General features: G+C 42.2%; 1 protein-coding gene across 2 annotated transcripts in view; it reads left to right on the plus strand.

The window, feature by feature from the left end:
* The window catches only part of MYO18B (myosin XVIIIB), a 451547-nt gene that overhangs the window by 401099 nt on the left and 28689 nt on the right, over positions 1–21759 (plus strand). For both annotated transcript variants that reach the window (XM_083146506.1, XM_083146515.1), the window contains 2 exons: positions 7231–7364; positions 18362–18514. In XM_083146506.1, the coding sequence (XP_083002632.1) occupies positions 7231–7364; positions 18362–18514 (287 nt within the window). The remainder of the gene's footprint in view (positions 1–7230; positions 7365–18361; positions 18515–21759) is intronic.

Here is a 21759-nt window from a genome sequence, read left to right on the forward strand (position 1 = left end):
TGCTTCTATAAGCAAAATCGAATCGAAAACAGGGAAAAATCTAAGCGTGTGTACACAGCTAATTATTGACCTTCTAAGGGCGGTATTCAATCCCTGCCACTATTTCTGATATGGGAAATAGCGCCGGGCGCCTATTGAATACTGTCATGTCGACAGCACTAAATTCGACAGAACGGGTCCAACTTTGAAAGTTGTCGGGCCCGTTTTGTCGATTGCGGCAATGAATTGTTGCAATCACAGCCGAATCTCGACAATCCACGGCTGTTTACGCAGACACGCCCTCTTTTCGCTGATCGTCAAGTGGGACATTGAATCCTCCCTGGTGATATGCTGTCGAGCAAAACAAAAACGGGCCAGGGTCACGGCTGTCAGGACGGATGGACCCGGATATCTATATGGACCACAACATAGCCATCGGTAGAAAGATATGGGAGCCATTGTATCTGCGTATGGAATTACAATTGCCATCTCTAATCAGCCCCTTATATATCTTGGCTTGATTTGCCCCCCCCCCCCCCCCACCTCCTACAAACACTCCCTGCTTAGGCCCTTATTCTGTTTCGAGCGGTACGGCCCGCGTGCGGCCGTACCGCCGATGTTTTCCGTCTGCACATGCGCAGAGGTCAATCTGCGCATGTGCAGGCGAATTCGCCGCACATAACGTTACTACGCCGCAAAGGGGGCGTATAGGGGAGTGAGGGGCTTCATGCCCTCATTTCCCTATGTATACGCCCCGCGTTTCATGGGCGTTCCCATGCAAACGCGGGGCGTACGCATGGTAATGAGGGCATGACGCAACTCATGGGGGCGGAAAGCTGACGTCGCCGGATGTCAGCTTTCAGCCCCCATACAAGCTACCACACGGACGATTGTCCGTGTGGTCTCAGCTTGCGGGAGCTGCCGGGGCGTGCGGACCTGCCTTCGATGGTCGACGACCATCGAATGCAGGGGGCAGCTCCCACCATGGTGGAGGCGTACGCCTCCACCATTTTTATGCGGATCGCCAGCCGTCCGTGTACGGACGGCCGTGGCGATCCGTAGGGTGGGCGGGGATTGGTTTGTGCGGCCGGAGCCCCGTGTGCGGCTCTGGCCGCACCAACCAGAATAAGGGCCTTAATGTGGGAGAAAATCCTCACTGCAACTGCTGCAACTGCTGTAGCAATACTATTGCAGTAACGGAGCAGTTCTGCTGAATCTGGCACATAATACAGCAGTACAGTAAGACAGGGTTGCCGACTTTTCAGCTTCCCTCTCCGGGAGAGGGAAGCCAGCTGCAGCGAGTAGGGGGCGGGGCCGGTGGGTATAGCACAAAAGGGGGCGGAGTCATGGGTGGGACTAAGCAAATGAAATTACTCACTGCTGCCGCGCCATCCACTCACGCTGTCGCTCCCGCTCTCCGTGCTGCCAGGCCAACAGAGCCCTGCAGTGGCTGCCACGCACCGCTCCCACCGCTGCCGCACATGCTGTACACACGATGCTGACAGCCTCCGCGGTAGCCGTCACACAGGAAAGCGACGCCATGACGCAAGGTATGTCATGACGTTGCCCTGGCAACTAGAACCCGCCCCCCGGCACTTTGGAACTTGCGCATGCGCAGTCCAATATTGTAGCATGAAGGCTGAAAAACCGGGAGGATGGCGGGGCTTTCCGGGGGACCGGGAGAAAGGTTCAAAACGCGGGAGACTCCCGCTAAAAGCGGGAGGGTAGGCAACTATGCAGTAAGACTATCAGTGGCATTCAGAAAAATGTTTCTAATACCAGCTTACATTGGCTTGTTAGGTATTTGTGTAGTTATCATGTTGATGAAATCCCCTCAAGCCATTGTCTATTCTATATTGTGCATGGAGAAGCTAAAGTGTTATGACAAATGGTTCTGTGCTAAAAGCCAGTAGGGAAATGGCTATATACTGTATATATTAGGAGAGATGCAGAAATATTAAGCGAAGAGACCATTCTACTGTACATCTTGTTATAGCAAGAATCTAGCATGATCCTAGCATTGGGCCTTATTTTGGTTCACTCTTAGAGGCAAATTCCTTCTTAGATGGGTAAAACCATGTGCGCTGCAGGGGGGCAAATGTAACATGTGCAGAGAGAATTAGATTTGGGTGAGTATTTTGTTTCTGTGCAGGGAAAATACTGGCTGCTTTATTTCTACACTGCAATATATATCTCACTTTGAAGAAAAACCCCACCCAAATCTAATTTTATCTGCACATGTTATATCTGCCCCACCTGCAGTGCATTTTGCCTCTAAGAGTGAACCAAAATAAGGCCGATTGTTATTACTAGAAAAAGACAATAATAATAAATGCTAAAGATTTTCTTTACAAGAGTATGCAGTATGGGATACAGTACCACTGGCATTTAAAATAAACATACATGTAACATTATCAATATACTACACATGAGGCTAATTTGATTTTACAATTGCAAAATTTAATAGCAGACATCATGTTGACATCATGCATTAGACATATTCTCATTTTGTTGCACCTAATCGCTCAATGTTGCCCTCTCCAGGTTGCACCATCTACTTGATAACCTCTATCTATCTATCTATCTATCTATCTATTTATCTATCTATCTATCTATCTATCTATCTATCTATCTATCTATCTATCTATCTATCTATCTATCTATCTATCCAGACACTAGTAAGCCCGCTTGAAGCAAAAGCTTTGAAAGCTAGTCTGCTACCTTCTGTGTTTGTGCATGTGTGAGAGAGATGTAGTTGCACTCTCAGCCAGCAGATGGCAGTGTTTTGGAGACTCATGGACACTAGAAATGTACTGTGTATAGATGATAAGCACACATTTATGTTTAAAAAAAGTATACTCTATATTCTAGGTCAGTGGTTCCCAATCTGGGGTACTACTACCCCTGGGGATACTTTGCAGACCAGTTGGGGGTATTTGATAATAATATTGGTAATGGCGGAAGAAGAAAAATAAGTCTCCCGATGGTGGAAGAATTCTCCCATTGCCATGGGAACAAACCATGTTGCATCACTTCCGGTTCCATCTGCAGTGTCATAAGCATCTCCCTTTTGCCTGACCAGCAATCCACTGGGAGCTACCTGCACTGCCCACAGACATCAGCGATCATCTGCTGTGTGTAGGAAACAGCGGCATTAATCCTACAGGCGTTATCGGGAACCCCGGAGACAGTACACAGAGAGAACCCATTCCTGACTGCACACTACTCCTCCGCTACTCCTTAACCCCTTGAGTGGTGGGTTTTGATGGGGCAGGACAAACCTGCCAGGGCAGGTTTGTCCTGCCCCAGCAAAACCCACCACAGGATGCAGAAAGGTCCCCCCCTCACCTCCGCTTCGGTATTTGTACACCGGAGCTTCCCTGCCGCCGCTGCCCCCACTGCCCCAGCCGCCATCACAGTCAGCAGTGACGTAGGCGGCAGGCTCGGGAATGTTCGTGGCGGCTCGGGAGGACTCGGGTACCTGAACTCCTGAGCGCTCCCGAGTCCCCCGAGCCGCGCCGGCCATAGCCGAGCCTGCCATGTACGTCACTGATGCAAATAGTGAATGGCGGCTGGCAGCAGGAGAGCTCCGGCACCAGAGTGAAGGGGGGTGAAGGGGGGACCCCTAAAGGCAGTGCGCCAGTGGTGCTCTGCTGGAGGCACCACTGGCATGCACCTACTGCAAAGTGGTAAGCCCGGAAATTTTTCGGGACAGCCTGCTGCGGCAGTGCAGCTGAGCCCAGGCATACCACTCAAGTGGTTAATATAAGGACATGCATACCACTCACTTCCACTCCACTCGTAAGTACTGTGGGTATTTCAAACTGAAAGGAGGGGTACTCATAAATGAAAAGTCTAATCAAGGGGTACGGGAGAGAAAAAAGTTTGGGACCCACTGTTCTAGGTAATGCAGATAATTTTGTATTTGAGAAAATACAACACAAAATGTATAAATTAGTGAGTTTTAGATATGATAAATAGAATTTTCTATTTAGACTATAAGAAATTAATTTCTGCTCAGATGTATTAATAATCACATCTAGGGACAGGCACTTCAATAGGAGCCCACCCCCGCTATGTATAGAGTAAAGTGATCAAATCAGAAAACGCTGTACTTTATACTGCGCATGTGCCATCATTAGACAGTACATGTGCCTTATGCGACATGCATTACTAGGCTCCAATGGCTAAAGTCCTCGCTATTGCTTGCTATTGGAAACTTTGAAGAAACCCTGTAATACTTTCAGGAGTTACTTACATTTTAAAGCTATCCACTGAAAATGTCAGTTTACAAGGCTTTTCCACAAAAGGTGTATGATAAAAATGCCCTTCAACATAGTTGTAACATGTAAGTAACTTACCTTCAAGAAGAAGAGACAGAATCAAACTCACTATGCAGGGTACAAATTCAGTGGGAAATGGGGAGTTGCAATGGTGTTTAGAGAATATACTGGCTTCATGTTGCTTGTGGTGTTTTCCCACTAGACAGATACGCACCTGTACAAATCTTGGACATAGCATGTACTCTGTGTCTACAACATGCAGATAACGTGGGTGTTTGACAGTGGAACACTGTAAAGGGGTATTGCTGTGCATGTATTTATAGACTTGATTTCTTTCCTTAGTGGCCTTTTCACCCCACAGTTGCACAGTTTACATTATTTACTCTGACAGGTCTGGCTGTGGCACCCAGGGCTGTCGCTCCACGCACCACAAATCATCTCTCACTCTGTCACCACCGCGATGCCAATTTTACAGCTGGCAGCTTTAATCATGTTAAATGTGCAGGTTACACTTTGTTTTGTGCATGCATTTTACAGGGAAACTGAAATGCAAAAAATATACAGGAACATCACACTCAAGTTCACATCACAAGGGATGTGCCAAAAAATCAGCTTTTCATAATTATTTTACACCTACTGTATGTAAAGAAGCTATGCTTCCACAAATATCAGAAATCGCTCAACATATAGGTTTTTTGTTTTGTTTTCTGTCAATATATGCTCATACAGTTTATGTATGATGGCCAGGGCAGCCGAGAGGTATGTCGGGCCCTGGTAAAATTTTGGGGCGTGGCCTAATTATGGAAGGTTTGTCACTTCCATGATTAGGCCAGGTCCCCAAAATGATTGGGAGGTGTGTGAAAAAAGCATTCTAAAGTGGAGGGGGGGTTTTATTGTCCCCCCTCCTTAAGCAGCAGCACACACCTATGGCTGTAGGTGTGTGCTGCTGCTGCTGCCCGGGAGGGATGGTGGGGAAGGGGGGTTGGCCAGGGCCCCTGCCAGGCCCCTCCAGCAAGCCTGGGCCTGGGTACTTAGTACCAGCTCCCCCCCTCTCGGCTGCCCTGATGATGGCTGTATACACATCTGACAGATATGTTGCTGGACCCGGCTTTGTAGAGGCCAAGAGGATGCTTGATATGCCTGCCCCTCTCCTGCAACTGAGTGGCCATTTGAATTTGCCCCCATACACACAGCCAGATGGTCTGATATATCTGCAGTTATAGAAGTCATCAGCTGTGCTGCACAGCCAAAAAGTTATGTCTGTGAACTATGTTGTTTACAGTCATATAAAGGTACACACCCGTAGACGGGCACACTATACAGTATATCAGCTAGTGTGTACTCAATATAAAGCAAAGGACGTGGCTTCCCAACTATTGTGGAACTACAGGCTAGGATTGAAAAATACATGTTTTTCCAGTTCAACTTTTTATTCTCAAAGGCCCAAGCCAACTGATTCAGCGACAAAAACAAAACATCCCTTGCTTCAAGATGATAATGGGATACTTCCACACACCAAGTGCAGTTGGATTTTCTATTTTTAAGTAAACAGCAGTGATTGCTCTGTATATCAATGCAGCAGAAGACATCTATTACATGCAGACACCTGATGCTGCAGTAGTGATTCGAGTTGCATCCTAGTACTCAGCATCGAAGTACTCAGTCCCCATCATGCAACTTACAGCACTTATGGAGTCGTACAAGCTTCTTGTCGCAGAGGCTAGGAAAAGTCATCTATACCGCAGAGATTCCTGGCCTCTTCCCATCACCTAGATGGCATTAACACGACTCCATTTTCACAAACATAGGCTGCCAATGCCTCCCCCTGAACTTACATCCAACTGTTCATCACTGACAATAAGATGCTGACCTGCTTCCTATGCTGCAGGTCCATTTGTGCAAAGAGCGGTACTTTGTGAAGATGGGCGCTGTTACAACCTGATCTGAATTATTTCCTATATACAGATGTGTTAGACTGCTTCATATTCACTTTCACTTCACACTAATGTCAAGTGTTACAGTAGTTACCAAAGGATAGTTCAGTCTAGCCAACAATTCTGTATTAATTGTTGAATTTAAAAATAAATGAATAATTTAATTTAACTTGAGGTATATAAAGGCAAAAGAGCACCAATGGGAAAATAGCATGTAACTATGGTTATGTATTTTATTATATTCACACGGCATGTTCACTATCATCACCTTAGCATGCCATGAGAGCAAATCCCCTGAATTGATCTTTCTACTTAAAATCTTCTTACTGATGCCAAGTATGCGGTTTCTAACAGGGTTCTGTGCTGCGCTGTGTTTTCAGCACTTGCCCTTACGCTCATGAAGATGCATTGTGGGAAGAGAGTGTTTTGGCACTACTAGTGCCAGGTTCTCTCCCTCTTAAAATGGATTCCGGTCATGATGTACCCAGCAATCTGAAATAATGGGGATGTGTACATGATCAATATAGCAATGTATATCAATAATATTCTGGAATATTGCAGTGACTTGTTAAATACCTTGGTTTCCATATTTTTTATCAGTCACATTGGGTATAGTCATGAAAATGGAATAAATAAAAATTGACGGTGCTAATTTGAATTGAGAATTTAAGTTTAATAGTAATAATTATGGAAATCTCAGATGACTCTTATTTCTAATTGTGTTTGGCTACGGTCAAACATTTATTTCCTTTCATTATTTAACACTGAATAAACATGAGCAACAGATGAAATTAGCAAGGCTACAGGACTATATGGTTATCTGACTTGTATAAATTTGCCTTTTCACATAAAAAATTAGAAATACCCCCAAAAATTAGTTAAAATGCAGTAACTCAATAACTCAATACAATTAATATATAGTGCGAAGAATTCTGCCATGAGGTGTGAGTAACTAAGCAAAAGCAAAGTTCAATCAAAGAATCAATGCTCTTACTTTATCCTGCTATAATAATACTTTGGCTTTTTCTCCACAGGAAACGCAGGTATATGAGCTCACAGCAGTGAGGCAGACATTGCAAGCTGATTTAGAGACATCAATTCGACGTATTGCGGACTTACAGGCAGCACTGGAAGAGGTTGAATCCAGTGATGACAGTGATACAGAAAGGTATTTCCTTTGTTTTAATGCTACTTATGATAAAGTTTATACTGAAGTAGCACCCTGAACAATGATTCTTAGTTTGATACTAAATAGCGGAGTACAATTACAAAGATGAAGTCATCATTATACCCTTCATGAGACATTATTAGTAATCACATACCTTATTATAAGCTTAACACTGAAGACAAATAAAGACATTATTGCTGAAAATAAACACCTCAACTCCCGCATCACATACAGTATGTGCACACTTCTCAAAATAGGTAAGTACTGTAAGCTTTAACTAATAATGTTCCCCATCTAGAGGTCTTTGTATAAAGCTTTAAATAGCGCTAGCTATTCTTACTGAATATAGGGCTCTTCTATTTATCAAAACCCACAGCGGTGGCTATTGATGAAATAAGGGTGTACTATTGGCCATGGCATTAGCAGAGTAAGTTGCATATACCGGTAGGTTCCTAAAAACAGCGCATACCAAGGTGGATGCACAGCCGTTCTCACAGTTTTGCACATAACAGACCCATAGCATGGGGCGGAGCATAAAGACCACCAGCTGGTGTAGGTAACAGTGCATAATGCAATAAGTGATTAGTGATGTGAAAGGCAACATGGTGGGACATGGAAGTGTTCCTTTTTGCTCAGTGAACTATCGCTGACTGTTGCCAGTGGTAGCCATTGTTGGAAGTATCTGACAGTGGCTTCCCTATGAAAAGCATCACATATTCAAATTATACCATGGCAGATGGCGATAGTGGAGGATCCATAGTGGAAAAATGCAGTACTGCACTTGGACGTAAGGCCCAATGGTAGGCTGTAAAATGGTAAGAGTCCTCCAACAGCTGCCAGTCCCTATCATCAGGGAACTGGGCATTGCTTGACTTTCCCTGCTAAGCTTTGTCAATAAGTTGTACTGTTCAGTATCCTATATTCCTGTGGTAAGTGGCATTAGATAATGTTTTTTTCCCCAATATTTGTTAATGGTTGGGTACGGTAGGTTTGCCGTGACAATGTCACCAGTTATTATATAGACATCAGTATGCCAGCACCGGGTTCCTGACATGGATGAAAGGCTGCTTAGAGCATTCTATGCAGTTAGTTGTTGAAACATGCCAGCAGTAAGCATGTAGTAAAATACAATCAATAATGTTGATATACTGTAAAATTGGCTATGTCAGTTAACATAGAGAAATTACCACTCACATTCCTGACAGCGTCCATTTAAAGGGTTCTACTAAAATTATCAAAATCTTTATTTAAACTTGAAATTACATTAAGAAGCTGTCACAGTAAAGAAATGATAATACATCATTTTAAAGTAAGAAACCAATCACATGATATTTATCACACCATTATAATATACTAATCACCACACACCACAATACAGAGCTCAGGAAGGTCAGGGTCTAATGTTACTCAAGGTGTTAATCAGATGACGAATCGACTCAGGGGCTTGTAGAGGATTTCAGTGACAGTCTGAAGGTCTCACAGGAGGTGTTAGACCAGGACATATGTGCATAAATATTGCTACAGGACCAAGTGGCTCATATGTGGATTCTCAATCTCAACCCTTTAAACTTTACTCTGTCACACATGTTGCAACCCATAATTGCCACTAACTGCATGGCATCATGAACAGGGCAAGACAACTATCCTTTCTTTGATTATTGATGTTAGTTGTTTTCCTTTCCTGGTTCTGTGGTGTATGTTCTGTAGGTAGGAATGACAGGGGAGAGGAAGTATGCCAGCCATAAAAGGAGGGCTGATTCATCACACATAGACCAGCCCGCAGAAATAGTGCATGGTCAATGCATGAGCAGCTTATCTTCCTTAATGGTGCAGCAAGGAAGTCCCTCATCTACAGTACATACAGTAAACCTGGGGAATGATATAACAGGATACAGAGACAGTAGCATAAGTTTATAACAGAGGCCTGGAGGCGAAAATGTGATGTTGCGCCCCCCCGCCCCAAATAAAAACCCTGCCTACTTAAGACTATTGGTTAGCCATCCTAATATGCAGACACACCCCCATAGGCACATACACACAGACACACATATACACACACATATATACACAGCCACATACGCACATGAAGCCACATGTATACACACTGCCACATACATCACATGTATACACATACAGTAGCTACAGTAAACATGCACATACACCCACAATTATACACTGCCACATACACACACAAACACATGTATACACACACAGCTACATATGCACATACATCCACATGTATACACACATCAACATACACATATGTATACACACAACCACACACACACATGTATACACACAGCCACACACACACACACACAGCAACATACACACATGTATACACACAGCCACATATGCACAAACAGCCCAAATATGCACACAAAGCAACACATGCATACTGTATAAACATAGACCTATATAGATACACAGACACAGTACACATAAATAGTTTAACAAGCACTGCAACTGCCCCCTCTCACCTATAAAAGAAGCATCTGTCCATAGTGTAGCATGAGTTAGAAGATTGTGTGGGAGCCTAAGGTGAAGAGCTGGACAGGAAGTCCCGCCTCCTCCTCCTCCTCCTCCTCTCACTGAGATGATGAGATCGTGGAGCAGTGCTGCTCGCCTGATAGAGTATTCTGGCTGGCGCGCAGGGGGTGGCGTTTATAGGAGGCTATGGATATCAGGCCGCTGAGTATCCCCTTCAAACGTGGCGCCCGGCGGCAAAAGACTCCATTGCCTCCGAGCCTTCCGCCACTGTACAGAGATATTAAGTTTCATTAAGGTTAGATTGAGAATGATACGCTTTAATATGGGCAATGGCAACTTAAGCCACCTCAGCAACACCAGAGATGGTGGTATAGTCAATGGCAGTGGAATCAGCATCTCTGACACTAGGGCTTGTTCACTGTCTATTTCTCTAGGTACAGTATACAAGCAAATATGGCAGAAAAATACTTATTACTGGGGGAGAAAAATCTTCTTATTCTATAGTGGTATTAAGTTCCTTTCCTACTCCACCAGTCTATGTGCCAGTAACAGAGACAATAGTGTCAAATTACATAATTGCATATGTTCACCTTGTTGCCTCCCCCAAAAACAGTGCTACATCCCGTTGCAGCAAATACTGCACATGATATTGAAGGAGCCAGAACGCCCCTAAATTCTTCTTTGGTACAGCCTGTTGCTCAATATCCGACCATTTGGAGTAGCAGCTGCCAACATGGTTAAAACAACTGGTGGAACGGCTGTCAAAGCTGGTCTATCTGGACCTCTGCTGATGACATATTTGCAGGTACATATGGGAAGGGCCCTAGACCACACAACCTAAGTAATGAGAGGCGCTACCTTGCTGAGGCTTACAGTGACACACATACAAAGAGAAAAAATATGCAGATGCACTATATTTGACTGTCTGTAAATACCCTGTTTTGTTGTATCACTGTCTGCTATTGTAAAGCGCAACGGAATATGCTGCGCTATATAAGAAACTGTTAATAAATAAATAAATATTCAAACAGTACTAATTGTTTAGGGGATGAGACATCTCCAAAATCAGCCCAGCCAAACCACTGTATGCGTTGCATTTTTGGAAAGAAATAATATTGAAGGCGCTTGACTCCGATGGTAATAGATGGGGAAAGAATATATAGGATAATAGGTCAGTGGATTCTTCTTCAGAATCAAACCTGTGTCAATCCATAGGTCAAGAAATAAGGATGCGTACTTTTTACTCACAATTGGAGTGATGTGCGTACTCCTATCTGGGTTTCTTTATGACAGGACATAAGATTGTAGTTTGTCTCTGTCACGTTGTCCCTCGTTGCGAGTATCATGCAAATTCAAACAAAGAAACACAAGGGAGGAAGAACCATCAGTAAACGGTCACTATTTAAAAATAAGCCAGATGGAGGATAGTAGGGACCAATATTGCGTACCCGACTTACACAAGAGCATATATTCACATGTGCATAAAGGTTTCTTTTAAGTGGGATCACCAAAGTTGTGAAGATCTGCCAATATTATGTGCGTACCGTACTTACGGTGCACAATACGGTGGTACTCCTATCAAGGTTTCTTTCATATAAAACGATCACCTCTGAACTTTCTTAGTAACAGCCTTTGTCTCTCAAATGGTGCATGCAAACAAAGGATGGACACCGTCTTATTGTAGAATAGTGCTTTTAATGCTCAATAGGGAAATCGCTGTGTATCCCAGGTCCTCAAAGAGCCACTGTATGCGTTGCAGCATGCCACGCCCTTGGCCAGGCTGTAACTAGTCGCAGCCCACATCCCTACATAGAAGTCTCTGCCGTGCATAGGCACTGGTGCATCATAGCATATCTACATCTGTAGTTGACAGGTGAGATTCAAACAAGTTATTTCTCTCTTTATCGCTGACTTTTACATTTGTCAGACTTCCCAGTTCTCCCGGCCCGGTATATGTTAATTAAACATTTCTGGTGTGTTCTGACTTGCATAGAATGAATGTGGTACATATAAGCAGTCGAGCGAGCAGGTCTGAATCAGGCTCTTTGTCCCCTATAGATGAATGCTCTATAGGAAGCCAATTATCTAGTATATAAGTCTCTGATGCTAGATGCAGCATGTTTTCTGCTTAGAAATGAAAAGCCTTGGAAATGGACTTATTTGAAAAAATACCTCCAATATGTTTGTAGATTAAAGTAATTCATTCATGTTTTTTTTTTCTGAGCACAATAGCCTCCAGGAGATGGATTAAAGATTTTCAATAAATTGCTCACTGGTTCAATGAAAGCCCTGTGTTTGCATGTCAAATTTCATTTATTGCACAATCTGCTTTGAGTTCTAGTTACCGTGAGCAATTTCAGGCGGTGATCGTGCTGCAGAACTTTGTCAATACCTCACACTGTTTAAACTCTTTTCCCATTTACTTTCCTGTCCAGTTTTTCTTTCACGTAGAAGAAAAATGTGCTACCAAAAATAATCCTGATACACTGTTACATCAACAATTCCAGTACAGAAACACAGTGGAGGTTATATAGCTTGCTTGAGGCACAGCCCTTAACAAATTGGTTTAACAAAACACACTAAGGTTCATTCCTACCCCCTGCTTTCCAAAGACTCCTCCTACCTTATTACCTCTCCTTAAAAATATTCCACTTTTACACCTAAACTATTTCACCTAAGGATCATTTGTGGCTTATTTGAATGTTGACATTGGAGCTAATCATTTGTTGCAATATTTTGTGTGGGAACCTTGTGTGACGGGGTATGTGCTTCTCCACCACAGTTCAAAATGGAAGCAACATGAACCCTTGAACTGGTGCATGATATAATTTGGTGATATGAAATGATATGAAGCATGATATGAAATTTCCAGGCAGCTTTTTAACCCCTACTCTTATTTCAATAATTTTTCTTCACATATTGAAACCATTTTTGCAATGTTCCTCATGAGTAAATGAATCTGTCTGTTTTCCTTAAACCTTTCTATAAAACTGTTCAGTTGGCTAATTTTTCACAAATGCCACCATCTTCCTCAGCAGATCCCATGACTTGTAGCACCATTTCAGATTTTTTTGCATTGTGCGCAGTGTGAGTTTGTTTACATAAATGACAAAGGCTCAAGTACAGAACATGGAACCCCTAACACCAGCATTAATATTATTACATTTTATTTATAAGGCGCCACAAAGGGTTCACAACGCCCTGCATATGGTCACACATTAGAACAATACCGGGTACACAGAACTAAACATTACGGTAACAGAAAAACTAAAACAGAACACAGGTAGCTCCACTGTTCTCGGTACCCAATTCAGCTGAGATGAAAGGAGGCAAAGTAGTTGTCCTCGTGGACACTTTCTGATATAATAAACTGCCTCAGAAATCTATCCACATGGACATCGATTAGGAATAGTAAATGTTAGTGAATACTTAAGCAAACCACCTTCCCCAAAGTGTGGTGACCGGAGCGTGTCCACAAGGGTACGCGTTGAATGTTCTGAACAAGATTAATGATGTTCTAAAGCAGTTCAGTTATGTTAACCTAGTGAATATGTTCTCGACATAAACCAATGACCTGCATAGCATGTATGTGCTTTGCTGTTAAATGGTAGAAAGCAACTCTGATAATACTGCTGTCACTGCTAAATTAAAATGCCAACAACTTCACTCTGCATATTTACTGGTGTGAGATGGACCTTTGTCATCATTTAGGCTGATTTACTTGTCTGTTATTTGTTCAGATTTTGTGACAGCCATGGGGCCACTGTACCTCACTGTACGAAGATGTAGAGCTTCGTCATGTTTGCAAATATATACTGTATAGCCAAAGGTAATAGCCTCCATGTTCAGCGGCTGTGGAGTTTTTTTTTTTAAAGGGGCAATCAATTACAAGACATGGTTTTGCCCTATAAATGATTTCTCCTTCGAAAAAAAAACCTCCCAATTCGGCCGGCATTCCACACAGATACTGAACTCTGAGGCTATTACAAAATTGGTAGATGTACTCTATCAGTAATGCTACTAGTGCAGTATGTCATTGTTTGGCTTGAAATGAGTAAACTGAACAGCAGTGCAAAAAAGTCTACATTGTAACACTGCTTCATTACCAGGTGCTTCAGTGAAATACAGGCTCTACTATAGTAATGTATATGATGATGCAAATCGCACAAGTTGAAATCTGATTCTGATAAAGTCTTTATGAGTTATTTAAAATGTTAATGCCAATCAAAGTAAGGAATTCTGTAGTTTGGGAGAGATCCATAAAAGAAAAAAATGATATGACTGGAGGCCGAAATATGTTGCTGGATCTTTATTTATTATCAGTTATTTATATAGCGCACACATATTCCACAGCGCTTTACAGAGAATATTTGTACATTCCTTGTCCCAGTCTAGCTTAAAATCTATATTCCCTACCACATGTACACGCACACACAGACATTCTAGGATTAATTTGTAGGAAGCCAAATAACCTGCCAGTATATTTCTTGATTATGGGAGGAAACTGAAGTACGCGGAGAAAACCTACCCAAGCAGGGGGAGAATATGCAATCTCCAGACAGTTACGGCCATTGGCCCTTATTCTATTTAGAAAGTTTTTTGTTTAATATCAATAGACCATGCACTTATGAGCAGCTCTGGGTTCCGTACTGACTATATGAAGAACCACTTCAAAAACATACAATACCAACTAAAAAGAATCAGACAGTTCCCTGGGCGCTGGATGTAATGGAGTTCTCCTTTTTCTTTCCGGGAAAGAGAAGAGGAGAAGAAACAATAGTGCAATATTGTATTGTTAAAATATTCGTAAAATTTTTTGGACAAAATCTATGACTCGTACCAATCAAATATGGCTACTGAATTAGCAGACACATGCTCTTAGTGGAGGGGCATATTCTGTCGCCCAATGGATCCTTCTTTCCTCCTTCACAGAAGTAAAATCACTCAAAAGGATGGGAAAAAAACGATATAGTGCAATACCACTTTTTATTTTTAAAATAGCATAAAAAACAGGCAGGGTTTAAATCAAAGGACTCTCACTATGGGGGATATTCAATCTCCGGCGAGCACCTCCCACCGGGGAGATGCCCGCCGGGCCCTATTCAATGCTGTCTTCCCCGACAGCATTGAGCAGGGTATCTCGGCAGAACGAGCCCGACATCACAAGCTGTCGGGCTCGTTCTGCCGAGAACAGCCGGGAAGTGACGAGCTGCCGGCTGCAGCTCGCCTCTTCCCGGCCGCAACTCGACACCACGCCCCCTTTTCGCTCCCAGACAGGCGGGACATTGAATCCCGCCTGCGTGTTCTCGATCGAGCTGACCGAGAACGGGACTGGGTCACGGCGGTCGAGCAAGCTCGACTGCCGTGACCCTGACATTGAATACCGCCCTATGTGGTTTTGTCCACAAACAAGTGCAGACAAAATGAGCAAGTGTGTATCCCAAACAGGCGTCCCTGGGTGCTGGTCCACAGTGGTAGTTTTGAGAAATGTCCTCTGCCCTTCCAAGCCAACCGGTTTCGATACAAGCAGTATCTTTTTTATTTAATTCAGAACAACACATGGTATATTATGTGCATGTGTAGCTCCCCTTTGCAAATGGCTTCGGCAACTTACATAGTCACCGAGCCGTTGGCAAGGAACTGGGCGGGCCATTTCCCACTGACTTCTATTAGCAAAGCCAGGAGAAATCATTAGATGGTCAGTGAATGATATACGATGGTTGGCGACCATCTAATGATTTCTCCTGCAGCGGAGGCCTGTGAGGGGGATGTGTTTTTGTTACACATCCCCTCGCATGGTAATGAGGGGAATCGGCAGTGTGGCGGTGTGTATTCGGTGGGGGCGGCGCAGCTTACTAAGCAAACTAGAATCAGGCCCATAGTGTTAATCAAAGCCATGACCTCAGTACAATGCTAACCATTACACCTTGTTGCACCATAGTACTTTGAAATTAAAAGGAATTCCCCAGGGTGGAATGTGTTTAGTTTGAAGATGAGATACAGTACCTACTGTAGTTATGAGTTGACCCCCAATTTTTGTATATATGCAATCATCACACTCATTTCAGTGCATCCTTTATAAGGGTGCATTATCTGGCTTGTGTATTAGGAAACTAGGACAAAATAATACATTATGGAGATGAATAATCAACTTGGGACCCATACAGTATATATGTAAGCATAGGTAGTAGTCACACATAGTAAGCGAGCTGCTATAGATAGCAGTACAGTTCTTGGTTGCCAGAAGAGCTGCCAAAAAAGGATGCATACTTTATTTGTTGTATTACTGTTTATTCCATTTTACCCATCTGTCCCCATTTTTCTTACTTATATTCCTATTGGAATATAACCATTTTAGTCTAGTTTGTGAAATTATTTCTCACATACTGCACCGTGGAGAATGAATTTGTTCTCTTTTATAAACTAATGGATAAATGCCACTGTGGCTTCTGTGTCAATTAGATGAACTGGATAATTCCTACCTTAATTGGCCTTCTTAGTGAAGGTTATCAGAGTTTTCACACCAGCGGGTATTTTTATCAGCATGCATTGACAACAGACTTTGGGCTGAATTTTATTTCGTATGTAAGCATAGCAAGGCTTTGCATGTTGCATGTTAGAAAAGTCTGATTATTTTAATTGTCTGCGGAGACGCAAGCAGAATCAGTCTATTTAACTGGCCTGGAATATGGCCAACATAAGCTGCCCACTTGATTCTGACACTGGCATATTTATTATTATTGTAGACAGCTTCTGATATAAAATAAATCCTAATTGTTGCAATGTATCTTTGATCTCCGGAACGCATCATGTCTGAGTCACCAGGATAAGGGCTCTTTTAGGACCCATCCTGTGATCATTAAGAAGTTAAGTGAATGCATATGCTTGGTGTGTACATGCCCCTTTCAGCAATGCAATGCCATGACTGGATACTCAATGTGGCGACTGTCATCTTCTTATCATGACCTGGCATTTCCCATTGTGGCTTTGGCTATCATGACCTGGCATTTCATAATGTGGCTTTGGCTATCATGGCCTGGCATTTCTCATTGTCTCTTTGGCTATCATGGCATGTAATTTCCCATTGTGGCTTTGTCTCTCTTGGACTGGCATTTTGTGGCTTAAGCTTTCACAGCATGTTATTTCCCATTGTGGCTTTAACTATCATGGCCTGATATTTCTTATTGTGGCTTTGGCTACTGGAGCCCTCGAGATGGTGCTAAAGGAAATAAGTATTTACATTACATGGTATCTCATATATCTTCCTAAGAATATATATATATATATATATATATATATATATATACATATACAAATGACCGCACTCTCACCCAATAAAGCAACAGTGGGGTGCCCATCCAAAAGCACTGGCCAGGAGGCTAGTACTCAAAAATAGTCCAGGAATCCACACACAAGGTGTAGAAAGGAGAGCACTCTCCAATCACAAATGTAATTTTGTGAAAAATCCAAATGTGTTAAATAATGAAATAAAGAGACATCACAATCCTTGAAGGTAAAGGTGATATATTAGTATGACAGCCCCGATTTGGACCGAAACGTCGGGGCTGTCATACTAATATATCACCTTTACCTTCAAGGATTGTGATGTCTCTTTATTTCATTATTTAACACATTTGGATTTTTCACAAAATTACATTTGTGATTGGAGAGTGCTCTCCTTTCTGCACCTTGTGTGTGGATTCCTGGACTATATATATATATATATATATATATATATATATATATATATATATATATATATATAGGAGCTCTTCTCCCCGCCGCAGTCTTTTGCACCGTCCTCCGGCGGCTTCCGGCGTCCTCTTGCTCCTCACCCGGGGGACTTCCTTCCTCGCCCTGCCGGCTGCCTATGATGTCAGACGCCGTGGACGAGGCTGAGTGCGGCAGCCGTCTGCCATTGGCTCCTGACTCGGGAGCCCTGATTGGCTCCCGAATAGCGGTACATTCAAACCGCCGTGAGCGGTGCTTTGGATTGGCGTATAAGGCGAATCCGGCGTATAAGACGACCCACCCACTTGGAGGCATTTTTTTCAGGTGTAAAAAGTCATCTTATACGCCGGCAAATATGGCATATATATTGTTTTACTGTGAACTTATTTTTTAAATAGGCCCATAATGGCTGTGCAAGGGGAAGCTTTCACTGGTAGAAACCGCTGGATAGATATGGAAAAGACCTATTTGTGATGAAAATGTGTTTTTGACTGAAATACAGATAGCCTCTTTCTTCTTGGCCTTTAATAGGATTAATTGAGAAAGACCAGTCATACTAATCCCCTGGTAATTCCTTTGCTCTATTGTATTGCAGCTGAGAACAATCCATGAAAGGAAGCATTTCCTGCGCCTAGGTTCAGAAACTTAGTCAAGATGAACTTGGCTCTATCTGTATGGGCTTACTCCCTTTAGCAAATAGATGAACTAACCATAAACTTTTTTTTTTGAAAATACACTTCAGAACTCAAGTTATAAAATCTTCTTTTTTCTTCTAGAGATGATCAGTCAACCTTAGGCTCAGTAATGAGTATGGGGAAAACAGAAAGTGTCCGATCCTGGACAGGATCATCAGCCAGTTGGGCATCACCTTCTGGAGGAAGTACGTGCGGACGCTTGTCCAGACAGTCATCATCTGAAATCGGTTCACGGTAAATACATTTATAAAACTATTGTTAAGTATTGCATCCTGATAAAGTTATTTTTAGATGGAAATAACAGGTGACATAATTGATTGATCTTCTCTGATTGTAAGATAAAGTTTATTGACATAAGTTTATTAAGCTATTTAGAATTTATTTGATAATTTTCTGTTGTAAATATAATGTAAGCTACTAATTTATATGAGAACTGAAATCTAAGTCCCACGTCTTAATAACACCATTACATACTGTCATCTGTGTTTTAAATATACTTAATTTGTAGATAACAGTAAAATAATGAAATTCTCAATGAAAAGCTTGACGGGTGGTTAAAGCTAAATTTAAGCTATAATCTTTTTCTCACTATTTTGTGCCAAATAGTGCAAGATGCCTGGGGCCAAATGTAATAGGGTGTGAGAATCAAAAAGTGAGATATTTTGGGAGAGTTTTCCAATTTATTTTAAAGCGGCAATCATTTACATGGCTAAATCAACCTGGTTTTTCAGTATAGATGATTGCTTGATTTTCACATTCTATTACATTTGGTCCCTGGTGTGATTTAGATGCTCTGTCAAAGTGATTCTCGTGCTTGAGTATTTTTTTTTCACAATTTTTTTAAACGTGCTAATAGTTTACTAAGTGCTTTACTGTACTTAGTATTTTTGTCTCAAAAATATTGGTATAAATTAGCAGGGGAAGACATACATTTAAGAAAAAGTTGAAAGGTGCAGCTAAATTGCAAAGTCCATGGCAGCTCAAACAGGGCTATTTTAAGTGTGTGTAGACACATCTGTATCTAGAGGGTTAAAGACAATGGTAAGACAAGGGAGGCTACCTTGATTTAAAGTGACACCTCTGCTTAGCCACTTTTTTTTATTCCTATTGCAAAGTTATTTCCATCAATCTGACAGCATCTGATGTTCTCGCTCATGCCACACAGAAAATTGCACAAACAGCTTCAAATTATCTAGAATGAATTCTCACCACTTGACCATTGCCTTTCACAACTACTTACCATTCTAACATCACTCTATGGAGGTTATTCTAATTGATTCGTTCCCCTGCGCGTTAGCACAGGAGAGCAACTTTTAGAGACTGCGTTTAAGCAACCATTGAATGATTTTGCACCAGCATGCAAGCTGCAAATGGGTGTTTATGCAAAACATCCCTTCACATGCATGCAGGGAGATTTGTGGTGCGGGAGGCGGTTAAATGACTCTCAAAGCCGCGAAATACCCTCTTTGGTTAAAGATTGAGATATAAACACAAACCTATTTTCCAGTATTTAATAGAAATGAGCGGGTTAGGTTGTACTTGGATTTACTCGGTTCAGTATCTCAATTTCTGATTTTTACAAATGGCTTTCGGATGCTGCATGATTTGGAAAGATCCTACTTTTGAGATCCGAGTAAAATCGAACCTGCTCATCTCTAGTATTTAAGGAGGGGGGTATATGAAGGCAAAGTAAAAAGTTGTAAAGCCAGCGGGAAATCTTATCTGGGAAAAGGGGCCAGGGGATACCAGATAACTTTAACACAAAGGCAAATTGGAACAAATGGGCATATGTAATGTACCTCAAATCAGAAAAAAAAGAGAAGAAGTCTTCAGGGGTGGACCTAGAAGGGGTAGCATGGGAGACAAGTACAGAACATCCACTCAACCAGCTTGTCAGATACCAGAATGAGGGGGTGTAGGAGAGTTAGTCCCACAACTGAGAAGAGAGCGGAGGGAGCAAAATAGTATTAGGCAGTGAGAGACACATTTCAGAAAGAAGAAGTAGTCAAGTAACTCAGAGATGTAGATATAGCCTTGATCCTCCGTATGGCACATAGATTGATGAATGAGCCTCACTGAGTTTTATCGCAGGTTAATAGGTTGAACTCGATGGACTAACGTCTTTTTTCATCATTAATTACTGTTGCTATGTTACTATATTATGCTGCAGTGCAAGTAATGCTCGTAAAGCATCTCTTCTGCAAAAGAGAGGTTTCTTTAACAATTTCCAATCATGCAGTTTGCATCTATCTACAGTGAGGTGCACTACAAGGTTAATAGAGTACTGTTCATTATATTCGTCACCCAGTGGCGAAGCAATGTAATTGCGTGCTCTGAATCCTCTTACGCCTGGATGGCGTGTCTGCAACAGTGATGAGCATCACTACATCTGTCAATCAGATGGCAGCAAAGAAGGGTACAGAGAGATGGATGGGGATAAATGGGTCGGTGAGAAGCAAACGGTGATGGGTGTTATGAAGTTTAAGTAATAAGAAGACACACTTATTTTGGTTCACTCGCAAAGGCAAATTTATTCTCAAATGGGCAAAACCATGTGCACTGCAAGTGTGGGAGATGTAACTTTTATTCTGGCTACAAAATTGACTATAACATACACATATGCGGTCAGGTGGCTGGATTTCCATCTAGCTGCTTAGTCCATTGTAATTGTTTAGTAAATATCCTTGTCTGGGAATACATTCTGCACTATAAATGCATGCACGTTTGAAGAGCAATGAAAGGTGAATAGCGATGGATGTATTCATTGAAGGCTTTCAATTTTATTACTAGGAAATCACCATAAATATCTATATTCCGTGAAGAAATCAAGAGTAACCATGTGCCTGTTCAGAGTTATGTCTCAGTGAAAATGATTTGTGAGGCTTGAAATCCAATTTCCCTGTTTAGACTTTAAGACTTTGTTGACAAATGCCTAATGATGCCATGAACAGAAAAGTATCTAAGTTGAAACTTAAAAGTTATTTCCACTTTACTATCAGTCAGAGCCAGCATGACAAATGCAGGATCTATCCTCTGTAAGCTCCCGAATAAGGCTTTAGCCCCACTCAGATACACAGGGATAATTGTTATGTGCTTGGAATAGTCACACTAAACTTAAGTGAACAGATCTCTTCTGTCATAGCACTTAACTGTTTCTGTTTCACCTTTGTTTCCAATTTTATGTAATATGCAAGTACTACATACTGTAGCATACCTCCCAATATTTTATCTTTTTAAACCAGGACACTTGCACAGTGGAGCCCAAAAAGGGCTAAGTCAAAGGGACATGACCTTGCAGGGGTGCCGCATCTGCAAGCCATGCCCCCATTACTTGTTACTATGGGGGCATGTTCAGCACTGTGTGAGCTGCTGGCTATGCCCACAACCCCTCTGTCTCTGAATAGATGCTGAGCAGGGCTGCCACTAGAATTTGTGGGGCCCAGGACTGATTGCTAGTCGCCCACCCATCATTTATCACC

The sequence above is a fragment of the Crinia signifera genome, chromosome 1, assembly GCF_055691185.1.
Source record: "Crinia signifera chromosome 1, ASM5569118v1, whole genome shotgun sequence".
Taxonomy (NCBI): Eukaryota; Metazoa; Chordata; class Amphibia; order Anura; family Myobatrachidae; genus Crinia; species Crinia signifera.